We start from the raw sequence: 12461 nt of genomic DNA on the forward strand, positions 1-12461 counted from the left end.
CTCCACAAACAAATTGCTAATTGAAATATTCAGCAAGGATTCAAACTGTCTGCTTCATTTACACTTATTAGACATAATACAATTCAAATTCTAGCATCTAAGACGCTAATAAGCTAAGCTACATTACAGCTTAACGACTTATTTTGATGTAGGAGTACTCATCCTCTGGTGGCTTGAAGGAGATTTTGCAGGGCGTTTTTTCCCCCCCTCATCCTTCTGTTCTGTTTAAATATTTAGTGAGGAACAAGAATCTCTGATTTCCCAAGGGGAAGTTATGTGCTTTAAGTGTCCCCCCATTACAACAGTGATCTTTTTTCAAATGCTGATGCGTTCTTTTAAAACCTCCTGGTTTAGTTAGCTTGCTCTTTACTAGTGTAGGAGCTATTTAGATGAGAGTTGTTGTGTTAAAGCTTTCCCAACAGTACCTGATAGGACTAGATGATCTTTTCCAACTTTAATGATTCCCTCCCTGATGTTTTGGTCAAGTTGCAACTGACATTTTCCTCACCTCTCCTCAGCTCGCACCTACTTTCTAGTGGGGAGATTTTTGTCCTTTCTGTGTGCAGCATCTTAGAAGCCAAAGATTTATCATCTGCTAGGAATTTTTAACTTTTTGAGAGAAAAGATTTTCTCAAATCCATTAAACATTGTTCATTATCTAGTAATTTTAGCTTTTCAAGAACGCAGATGGAATAAGGCAGTTGGCAGTTTCAGTTACTTAGTTGTTGTCAGTATAAATATTCTTACCAAAGATACTTTGGCTCTTCCTGCTTCTTCTGGGGGTACCACCTGTTTGACTCTTAAACACAAGAATGGACCTTTTCACATCTGAATCGTTGAAAATCAGAATACTACACAATATTGTGTGACATTGTACAGTGCTGTTTTCTACACTCCATAGTATGTTCATAAAGTCTTACAAGATAATAAGAAATCAACAATATGTTATTTGCTTTGCATTACACAAGAAAGGGGAAAGCCAGGCATTACAGAAATACAGGACAGCACGAAGGACACAATTGAACAATAAGAATAAGCCATCAGCATAGACAGCAGTTGTCATTGACCATCACCTTTTTTTGGGTGTGGCACAGGTTTTTAAAGTTAAATTTGAAGGTGGCTGAGGTAACTTGAGAATATGTACAGTTGCAAGATGAAGAACAGGAGAAGTTCCTTTTTTGGAATGTAGAAAGATAAGAACCTTGTACATGGTGGAGAAAAGAGATAAGAAATATACATGACAAAAAGAGATGGTTGACACAAGCAAAGCCATTGGCTAAAAATGAGCTGTATATCAATCCTTTAATTGTGAAAAAACAATTGTGAATAAATTGTCTTTGCCAATTAGGAAAATGAAGCTAAACAAAAATACCAATTACATAAAGGCTATATGTTCATTGAAAAATGTATGCAGATCAGAGAAGCCTGCTAAGCAGAAAAAAATCAGCGTATTTAGATCCATTATGAATGAGAGAATTTGTTTTTGAGGCCAGGAAGGATTGTGGGATTGTTGTATTAGAATAAATAAAGTGTCCAGTGATTAAAAGCATTATTGTGGACTTAGGGGTATTAAACATCTGGACATAAGTGGTGTTAGACTGGCATTTGGTCAGGAATAGTCTTCTCCAGTGCAGAGAAATAAAACAAGTAAATCAGTAGAACAAAGGCTGCAGTTGAATGTGTTTGTGTATAAGATTGCTAAAAAAAAAAAAAAAGAACATGTGAAAGAACATGAATAGAAAACCAAAAATTGGACAGTTGCTGTAACGAAATGAATGTTGCATTGATAACAATGCTAACAGAAGAAACATAGCTGTATGAAATTGGTAGCGTTTTTATTTTGTTTATTCTAGTAATGGTGCTTCCACATTCAAGTTGAAGGATTGATTGCAACATTGTCTGTTCTGCTTATTAATTTCTCTTGTATGTTACCCAGTCATGTTTTTGGAAGTAAATATTGTATTTTAAGAGATCAGTGCTGTCAGAGACTATCTAAGGCAGGAGCTATCTCAAAGGGCCAATTTTGTTATGTCATGAAGCATATATGTTCTTAGTATAATAAGCCATTGTTCTACCATTAATTGTTTTTAGTTTTTTCCCCCACTGTCATTCTCATTACAAGTATTTTCCATGAAAAAGCAATAACGAAGATCCAACCATCTATCAACACAGAGGGAAATCTTACATGATCTTCTCAGCTCTAGCTGCTAACACTATGTTAACTCAAAATCAGGCATCCTACTGCTATCAAAACCAATATCAAATATTGTTGAGAACTGCAATATATAATGCCTTCAGAAAAACGTGCATCTGATTTCAAACATGATCTGAATCTCTTTCTTTTCCCACAGGATCACAGCTAAAACTCTATTAACTGCACAGTAAACTTTTGTTAGATGTATTTTACAGGTGGATATTGCTAAAAGTTGGTCAGTAACACAATAAAGCAGGAGATTAATTATATAACATGGTAAGAGAGACCTGGAACACCAGCATGGGCATAAAGCATTACTGTTAACATTGGCCTATTCAAATTACATACAAGGAACAGAACTTTTCTAGTCTTTTGCATTGTACATTCCTAATTTTACCTAATCTTTCAATTTTCAGGCAAGTTCTAGACATTATTTTCAGTCAATGCCTGTGAAAATTGTTCTGTCTAGAAAATCCTGTGTATGGAATCTCCATAATTGCTGTGAAATCATCTTAACTACTTATTCTGGAAGGAGTTGGAGGTGACAACTACCTGCTGTGACAGAGAAACTCTGAGCCAAAACAACACCAAAACATTGGTGTGTTCAGGAGTGTACCACTAAATACTGAAGACAATTAAGATGCCAGAATAGGCTTCTGGATGTTAAATCCTTTTAACTTCTTTTTACTACTCTTACAATCAATTAAGACCTGTAGTTAACTGTTGGTTGAAACAGAGCCTTATAAAGCTGAAAATTACTCAAGTTTGCAGCTGCAGAGACCTTAGTATTTCCCTTCATTCTGTTGGAAAATTTAGAAAGCTTCTCTCTGTATATACATTCATTCTATTGAACATAAATTGATAGGATTGTGTTGCCACGTGAAACAGAGGGAGACTATTTCTGATGAGTATCAACTTCTTTCTGATTTTTGGTTAAATGCACACATGCAGTTTTGATTTTAAGTTCTAAATACAGTCAGCTAATTTTGAAACTGCAACATGTTTTAGTAAAAACAGATTTATACAGTTGGGTCTTTAAAAGCCCAGGGATGGAGGCTGCACAATACCTCCAGGTCTGAGGAGCAGAGGGGGATAATCCCTTCTCTCAATCCAGCAGCTGTGCTCCTGTGAGTGCAGCACAGGATGCTATTGCCTTTCTTTGCTGCCAGGGCATGCTGCTAACCTAAATTCAACCCTTTTCAGTAGAGTTGCTCTCCAGCTAGTCAATCCCTTTATCTCTCATTTCAATTCTACTAGAGGAAGGTGATGTTGCTGGCCTTAAATTGGAAGTTTGGTCTCCAAATTCAGTGTTACTAAAGCTGGAATAATTTTGCTGTTGAATAACTTTGCTCCCATCCTTCTTCCATCCCTTTCTGAATAGCATTTGTGCTTTTAACATTGCTAAATAAAGCTTGCTCCTTTGCATGCCAAAGAGATAACAAACGCGTGACACCTGAGTCATTAGTAACATCAATACTCATCAGTAAATTAAGCATACTCAGCCACCAAATGAAGACAAAAACTAAATACTGCTATATGAGGAATATACTGCAGAGAATAGGACTGTGGGAAATGCTGACTTCAGGAAGGAAGCAATTAATTGGAATTTTATTTTTTAACCAAGTCTCTTAACACTTCTGAAAAAAATAATGATCTGCAGTACCAGGTTGGTAGGAGAGGTGGGGAAATAAAAGTGCTCCCCCATAGATGACCTGATCTATTTCCAGATCATGCTTTGCACCACCTGCCTGCCAAAGAGCCTTCTGCATACATGTCCTAAAGAGTGGGGAAAAAAAGAAAGGAGCCGCAGTCAGACCAAGCCTACACTTAGCACAGAATACATGGATGGCCGTTAAAGGAAGAGTAAAGCAACACATGATATTTGCCCTAATATCTCAATCTAGTATGCTCAAGGCCCTCCTCAACCGAACAACATTTGTTTTGTTTTTTTTTCCTTTTACAACTTACTTCCTGACTGACCACAAAGCACATTGAGGTCCCTGTCTTTCCTGAAAACACAGGCCTTACTTCACTAAGCATCTGCGATGTTGATCCTTGCTATCAGGTACAACTACACTGGGTCCTTTTGATATTTAAGCTCATCCACCAGCAGAAACAGCCACGAGAGGAGTGGGAGATAAAGCGGTAGCAATGGAACTGCAGAACTAGAGGACAGACTTCTGCAAAATAGCAAAGTATGATTCCATAGTATCTAGCTCCTACATTGAATGCCTCTAAATTTAAGTGTCATTTACAGTTACATATTTGCCAAAAATTTTGTTGCTAACTTACTGCAGTAATTTTACATGTGAGGATAGGAACTTAAAAACTCAACTTCTCTTCCAGTAGAATCCCACACTCAGGACAGTTAAAAGCAGATAACAGCCTAGAATGCCATCCAACACCTAATGAAATCTTATGATCTTATCTAACTTTCTTTTGTGTGCATCTTTGGGAAATAACTGTTTATATAACTTCATTATTGGTTTTCAATATGATGGCATTTAAGTTTACCTGCAGAAATGGAAACTTCTTCCTTTCCTGTTTGTATTCTCAAAAAAAAAAAAAAAAAGAGACAGTACTCACAGTGTCACCTATCTGCAGTCTCTAATGAAGACTCAACAAAAGCCACAGGCTAGGATTAAAAGCAGGGAAAAAATAAGGGGGAGTAAGAAATCCTAACACTTCTCACCTCCTCCTGCCTCCCATGCTACTTACAGCTTAAAATGGACAGTTTCCTTCTTAAGTGTAAGATGATTAAGATGTCACAGGAGTTGGAATACCCCTTCTCACCTTTTTAACTGGGAGAGAGGGTCTCCATTTTCAAGTCTCCCCAGGTTGTTTTTTTATTTATTTATTTATTTATTTTATGTTTTCCTTTTTTTTAAAGGCATTTGTGGAAGTTGCTACAATACTATGACTACAAGACCTATCTGGACTTTTTTTTTTTTTTAAATCCTAGTGTCTTGAAAATACTGGACCCATCTTAATTGCTTCACACACACATGCACACACACACTACTTAGTTCTTCAACTTACAGTTCAAGATTTCAGAACTCCCAAGTGCACAGAGCAAAGGAAAGAAACCCCAAACTAGTTCTTCCTCCACCACACCACCCACAAAAGATTTCTGCTTGGTACATCCACAATTCAGTATCAGAAGACACAGACGTGGCATTTCTGTGAAGGAATATTCTACATTAGCCCACTGAAAGTCTTTGCGCTCAAACTGTAGAGCTGTGAAATTAATTTCCCAGTTGATAAATACACAATATTGAAAAACGTGTGCAGTTTACCATTCTGCAGGTGGAACACTGCATGGAGGTGTCTACTCCTACCCTTGGGGCAGCCAGCCACTAAGCTGAGCAGATCTGTTAAGAGTTAGGAGAGAAACAGCAAGTTGGAGGCACATTCCTTATGACACCACAGAAAGAACTCTACAACTCAGTAAACATAACAAAGAGGTTGTGTAGCTCAAGCCTTCAAGAAACTAGAAAAGTAAAGAACAACAACAACAACAAAAAAAAAAGGCAAGCCTTACAAAGGCCCACTTTAGACCTTTTTCCTCTTCCAAACTTTTAATTGTAGTGTGTCAACAAATCTGACTTTTCCTGCGCTAATTCAACTTTAGACAAGCCTTTTCTGCCCTACAGGATGGGAACTGTTACTACGTATTTGAAGACAGGTTACTGAGAACAGGTGGGACGGGGCCCAGGAACTCTGTAGGTGACATACCTACCTCCTGTCACTGCTGGAGAACTGGCCACAAGTGACCCAAGCACTTGGAATGTCAACAATCACAACCAAGGCACCCACCTTTGTAGCCGAAGAAAGCTCATAACAGAGGAAGACATGTGGTGGAGGGTTTCTTTCGAAGGGAGATCCTCACCAATTACATTATGTAAGCAGCCTGCATGTGAAGTTGTACCACCTGATCAAGTTTGGCACCAGGCATGGGAATTTTAGTAATGCTTTGAGCTAATTCTTGTACTTTTTTCTATGGATTTTTTTTCTATGGATTTTTTTTTTCCCCACTATAACTTATTGATTTTATTTCAGACATAGCACTAATCAAATGTTCCTTACAAAAAGAAAACACCACTGCTCAGTTTTAGCAGTGCTCATGTGGCACTTTCTTCGTGAACTGATGATAGCAGCAGTTAAAATCATTCTGAAGGGTGTGAAACTCATCCAACTCCATAACTGATACATTGTTCATCAAAACTAGTTGATTTTTACCACGTTAAGAAAAAGTCTCAATTCTAAGACAGAGGTACAGAAACCAGCTCATTCCTAAACAGACGACACATTCTTCCGAGACTACAGTCCATAGCAGGCATCAGAGCACATCTACAGCTGATTTTAGCAAAATTCTCCCTTGAAGTTCCTGAAAAGAGGTAACATGTAACATCCTGCCCCACCCCGCTGCAGGTTCCCCACTTGCAGTTACATCTCCGCTCAGGAAGTAATGCAGCCACGCAACCTAACTCTATTCAGTTCATTCTTACAACCTGCTACCTTTAAAGACAGACCATTCTGCCAGTGCACTAAAAGCTGCCCTAGCAGTGGGAAGGAAGTGTCAACTAAAAGGGTTTAAATTTATTTTCAGGCCAGCTACATCCTTGGCCTGTACTGCAAATGACAGCCAGGATAACATCAATCACTTGCCATTGGAGGCACTATTTTTTTTTTCCCTTCCTTTTAAAACAGGCAACCAACAACTTATTTTCCCAGTGAAACAGAGTTACACAAATGGCTTTATAGCAAATTTGAAAACACCTCAAAGTCGATGAAAGCCAGATTCTAGAGGGAGACAACAGGGGTAAAAAAAAATATCAATACACATGATATTTTAATACAAAATATTAGCTTTTTTTATACACAAAAGTCAGTTTTTTTTTAAAATATAGAACCTTAAAAAAATGAACAAATTGCTATCCACACACTATAAACACTTCTTTGTGCTCAGTTTGATCAAGTTATCAGAACAATTTAAACACCAGTCCATAGTTTAAACACTGCCTTGAAGTTTTATGAAAACTATGCCGCACTGTGCGCTACCATTGTATGTACAGTGTGAAGCGCCTTCTTTCAGCTTTAATACCAGAGAAGAAACTGTTCAGTTATCAGGTTCTTTGTGCAAGGATTTCACATTCTACTCATGCTCATGACAGATTTGCATCATTAATTACACTTCAGTTGCACTGGTATGAGCAACCACATGTAATTCTGTGAATGTTCACTGTAAGAATGTCCAATACATGGATTGAGATACATATTCTGAAAGTACAAGTTCTTGAGCTAGATAAAAGAAAACTTGGTACTGTTAGTTTAGGGGAAATGCTAGCCTGATTAACCAGAACTTAACAATTGCTAAGCACTGAAATGAATTTTGATTTCTCAAAGTTGAATAAAAGTAATTAACTATCATATTTTCATAGAGATGGGCTACATAGCAGGTGCATCACAGGATGATATGTAATCGCCCATTCTTTGAACCCAGAAACAGGGAAAAAAAATTCCCTCTAAGTTGGAGGTCTTAAAAGGTCTTGTTTTAACTGCAAATCATCCACAAGTTGCAGGCTGTTAGCCAAGTAGATTTAGGATGATTTACTTGCATTACAGTAATTTACACAATTGAACTTTATGCATACAGTACAAAACTATGAACAAAAAGGTGAAGCAAACTTTTTTATTTATATTCAGGTAAAAACATTAACCTGATGAAGTAAATTATTGCAGATTTGAGAAATCAGCACATAAAACAGTTGGACAGAGCATTGCTTACAGGTGCTTTATCTGTGTCAAAAGACAAAGGCTGAACTGTTTGATCCAAGCTAGCGCTGAGGGGAGAAAAAAAAACTACAAAAGTAACCCAGAACTTAGATCAAGAACAAGAAAACTGTTTACTCAAACAGGGAATTAAACAATTAATTTGTCTTTTAAAAAAACTTTACATCAATTCAAAATGCTCTGGCCTTACCACAATACACACTGGCCAGCCCAAACTGTTGGGACTTGAACTACATGAAAATCTTCCCAGCCTCTAGTAAGAGGCCTCTGCTGCCTGAATCACTGTGTAAACAGCTCTAGAGCGCCGACTGGTGAAGACTTCCACCAGTATATCCTACCACTACAGTAAACTATGCTATAAGAAAGGTTCTACCTAGTTACAAAGGCTGAATTATATTGACAATATATATTTGATTTCAGTAAAATTTAAATTATCTTAATCAGAGAAAGAGGCATGGAGCAATTAAATGCTCACGAGCCAAAACATAACAATTGTTGAATGTTGCACACAAAAGAACCAAGTGAATTGCACATCAGACAATACATGAGGATGGGTAAAATTAGAGGCAGGTGAGGGTACACAGAACTAGTCTACTAAACTAGATTCGTCAAATACATGGTGTATTTTAATTTCTGTACTTATGTACAAAAGTTGTCTTTGGAGGAAAAATTTCAGACTTCAGCTAGATGGATACACACAGCCCAGTATTAAACTGCACAGCGACATTTATTGTTCCAGCCTGGAAAAACATCCCTTTTTAAATTTCACACAGCAAAGCAAGTTAAAAACTTCACTCGTCAAATAAATGATAATTTAAACAAGAACTTGCTAAAGAAACCTTGTCACAACAACTTTTTAGGGCCTGAACATTTTAAGTCCATAGGGGCCTTTAATGAATATCAACCAAGTGTCTTTGTTTATAATCTGCAAGCCGTTTTTCTACAACAAGAAGGCGTAACACGTTTCCTTGACTCAGGTGATATATTTAGAAAAGAATCATGAGTTTCTCTTTTGCTGTAACAGGCAGACATTGCATTTTTCATTGTGATCAGGAAAGATGGAATGACTGCTGCCCTTCTCTTGCAGCTATCAAGAGTTTTTCACGCATTATCTCAATAGTTGAATAGTCCGGCAATTTGAGATAGTTCACACAAGTCATTACTGAGGGCAAGAAGTCATCTGGATTCTCTGTAGACTCAAATGTCTTCCGTACAATTGTCAGTGGAGGATTCAAACTTCGAAAGCCTATTAACAAGAGAAGAGATTCAGAATGACAGTGACAGAAGCGCAGATTTTACAACTGGGTTCTCAGTCTGTGCTTTTAGAAGTGTAATGTATGACTTAACAAGGCCACAGAGCAAGCCAAAAATCCTTTCTGTAGATTAGCATTCCAGCATTAACTGTGGAAGAATTTGTGTGTTAAAAACACAACACATTATTTCCATATGCAGTTTCTAAAATTATCAGAAGTTATGACTGTTGTACCTCATTTTCTCCAGCAAAGGTTTTTGTACTTGTAACCTTCAATCCTGTCTATACTGTCTCTCCCAAAAAACTTCTTTTTTTCTTTTAAATCAACTTTTATTTAACAAACTCTTCCTTTAACTAGAAAAAGCAGAGAAGTAATGGAGATGTTTTTACTTGCAAAACATTCAGCCAAAAGGGTGGCAAAAGGTATCTACTAGTGATCCCTAGCAAAGACAGTGAATTCCTTAGGTGTTTCCCCCTCATTACCTCTTGTCTAAATTCTGAAATTCAGAAGAGGAGTAATTAAAGTTTATCTTTATGCAAGTACTGTTTCTTTGCTAGGTAAGAAACATTTGTTTCCAGGAAGCAATGCATCGTTTTGTTGTCATCACAGCTTAAAATATACACCTCTTATAAAACAAATATAGTACTAAGAATTTTTGGTTTTGTTTAAATTAAGTCTGAATTATTTCTGTCCTCTAGGAGGTTATCTGGTAACCATGAGAGTTGCTCAAATAAAGTGATGAGATGAATGCCAAATTGAGTATCTAATTCTACCTGCATCTATCCAGACAATTCAAAACGTAGAAACAGCAAACATACAAAGCTGTAAAATAAGCAATTATTTTATTTCCCCTTTACTGAAGTAATCCACTTATTCTGAAAGACACCACTCATTTCAATTTGATGTACAGCAAAACAGAACCTACCTCCTACTGGCAGCCTGGGACTACCAGTCACAAACTGAAGAAACAGTCTCTGCTGCTCACTATCAAAGCTACTGAGAATTTCAAAGAGATACTTCACTGCTCGACTAAAGGGAAAAAAAGACAACTTTTGTTCAGAGTGAAAACAATTGCATATTATATTTCAATATATGTATTTCAAATACATTTCATAATTCCCATTGCTTAAGTGTATATTTAGATTTAAAAAACAGACTAACACCATATTACCTGTCATGTGTATAACCGTGATCTGGCCTGCAACATTCCATTAAGGTCTTGGCATCCCATGTGTCTGTTTTGCTGCCACATAAGAGTTGCTCCAACTGTAAAGTTTAAAAAATATATTTTTCCCCTTTAGAAATCAATGCAGAGTTAATAACGTCTGTTCTAACAGCTACTACAGTAGTAAGAAAATATTCTACTTTCTGCAATAGCTTGCTACAGAATGCAATGCGTCAAGCCCAGTGACAGCCTCATTTGCTGAATCTGCCTCTGCACCACCACCTGAAATGTGGCACATATTTTAGAGCAGACAACTGCTCTCAATAAGTAATTTATACTGGAGAACTGAAAACTGCCAAACCACCTTAACATTTGACATATTTTGCAAGTTCACTGACATATAGGGAATAGGAAGGATAGTATTTACACTAATTTTGTTGTGTTTTTGTTGGTGTTGTTTTTAGAAAACTGCTCTCTTCTCAGAGAGAAAAAGCAGTAATAATTATTAGGTGTTTCTGTCAGCAAGGTTGTTGGGTTAGTTTTTGACTTATGTTTTTTTGAGGGGGTAAGAGCAGTGTTTGTGTTTTGTTGTTATTTTCCTTTGGTTTATGTCAGCTTATTGCACCTACTCTTTCTATGCACTTGGGCAGCTGACAGGCTATAGCCAAAGACTGAGAGCTTCTACAGATGTCCTTCTATGTTAAGTTCTTTATAATTACTTAGGAAGGGTTTATAAATAATGAGCAACAGAACTTAAGATCACCCATCACTGTCCTATTAAAGACGAGATATCTTACAACTCAGACTACTCCTGCTGCTTACTTTTCAACTGTATTTGTAGATAAGCAATGGAACAACATTAATATTTGAAAATTTACAATCACAAAACAGGCATTAAAATAAAACAATGACAGAAAAGAATCCCACGTATCACAAATACTTTAAAAAGGAGAAGCCTGAGTAGGGCATGTCTCAGAAAGAGTTTACTTTTTTAGTACCTTTACATTTGCTAGAGAAAAATAGTAATATTTCTTCAAAGTAGTACCAAAAAAATTGTAAAGAATCACTACTTGCTGCAGATCTAAGCTTTAAGAAACCCTCACAATGCAAAGCATCAAGAACAAAGATTTTACGTGAAGGCTTGGCTGAAAGTTTTAGAGCATGCATTTCTTCCTGAAGTCAAAGGTGTGAGTTGATGAAGATAAGCAAACACCTGGAAGTACAGCCTTGAAATGAACTCCCCAAAGGCAAAGTGCTAAAATATTCTCTTTTCTAGTCCAGACAGCCCTAGTTGTGTGTCTCAATTCAGTCTGCCTAAGAGCATAAGAATTTTTACAAGAAAGCTAATGTGATGGGGATGGAAAAAAAAAAAAGGCATCAAGACCAACTATCCTAGTTTTTAACTCCAAATACACACCCATAGCCATTAGGACATACTAAAAGGAATAGTTAGGAGGCAATAAAAGGAATTAAAGTTTCCATAACAAAATAGAACAAGTACACATAAACAGAAGCCTTTTTTTTTCTTTGAGAAAAGCCAGATACACTCATATTTCAAGAAAATTGCATTTTTCATAATAAAAACTGAACAAAGAAATCTCAAATATATAAATATGCATATTTAAGACTACTACTTTTCTCCAGATGTTTGTATTAAGACATACCCAGTGCATACATATGGCGATCAGGTTATAAATGTATTCTTAAAGAATGCTTTTACCAACCTCCTCAGGATAGAAGTACTGAAGATGACTGAGGGGGAAGACTGACTCAAATCCATCTCTAAAAGAATCAAACTGTCTGGCAACACCTTCATTAAGTGCCCAGAATATAACCAACTGCAAAGGGACAGCAAAAAAAGTTATTAAAAATGAAGTGCAGAATGATCACAACTGTACAGAAGAATAGAGCTGCAGAAAATAACTCCAGGTAAGTCTAGTCATACAGTCAGTGCAGTTGAAGCAATGTTTGAACATGAATTCATGGGGCTATTCTACAGCATTGCCTCACTTTGCCTTAATTCAGAAGTTTGTAGTGCTGCCTGTGTGCAGGTGCA

The 12461-nt window shown here is 36.8% G+C and overlaps 1 protein-coding gene across 10 annotated transcripts in view; it reads right to left on the reverse strand.

Moving 5' to 3' along the window:
• Positions 1 to 7872: 7872 nt before the first annotated feature.
• TRIP12 (thyroid hormone receptor interactor 12) overlaps positions 7873 to 12461 on the reverse strand; it is a 69287-nt gene continuing 64698 nt past the window's right edge. For all 10 annotated transcript variants that reach the window (XM_085233133.1, XM_085233134.1, XM_085233132.1 and 7 more), the window contains 4 exons: positions 12130 to 12243; positions 10412 to 10506; positions 10166 to 10269; positions 7873 to 9233 (listed from right to left, as the gene is read on the reverse strand). In XM_085233133.1, the coding sequence (XP_085089259.1) occupies positions 9037 to 9233; positions 10166 to 10269; positions 10412 to 10506; positions 12130 to 12243 (510 nt within the window). In that variant the 3' untranslated portion in view covers positions 7873 to 9036. The remainder of the gene's footprint in view (positions 9234 to 10165; positions 10270 to 10411; positions 10507 to 12129; positions 12244 to 12461) is intronic.

The sequence above is a fragment of the Meleagris gallopavo genome, chromosome 11 (genome assembly GCF_905368555.1).
Source record: "Meleagris gallopavo chromosome 11, MGAL_WU_HG_1.1, whole genome shotgun sequence".
In the NCBI taxonomy this organism is placed as follows: domain Eukaryota; kingdom Metazoa; phylum Chordata; class Aves; order Galliformes; family Phasianidae; genus Meleagris; species Meleagris gallopavo.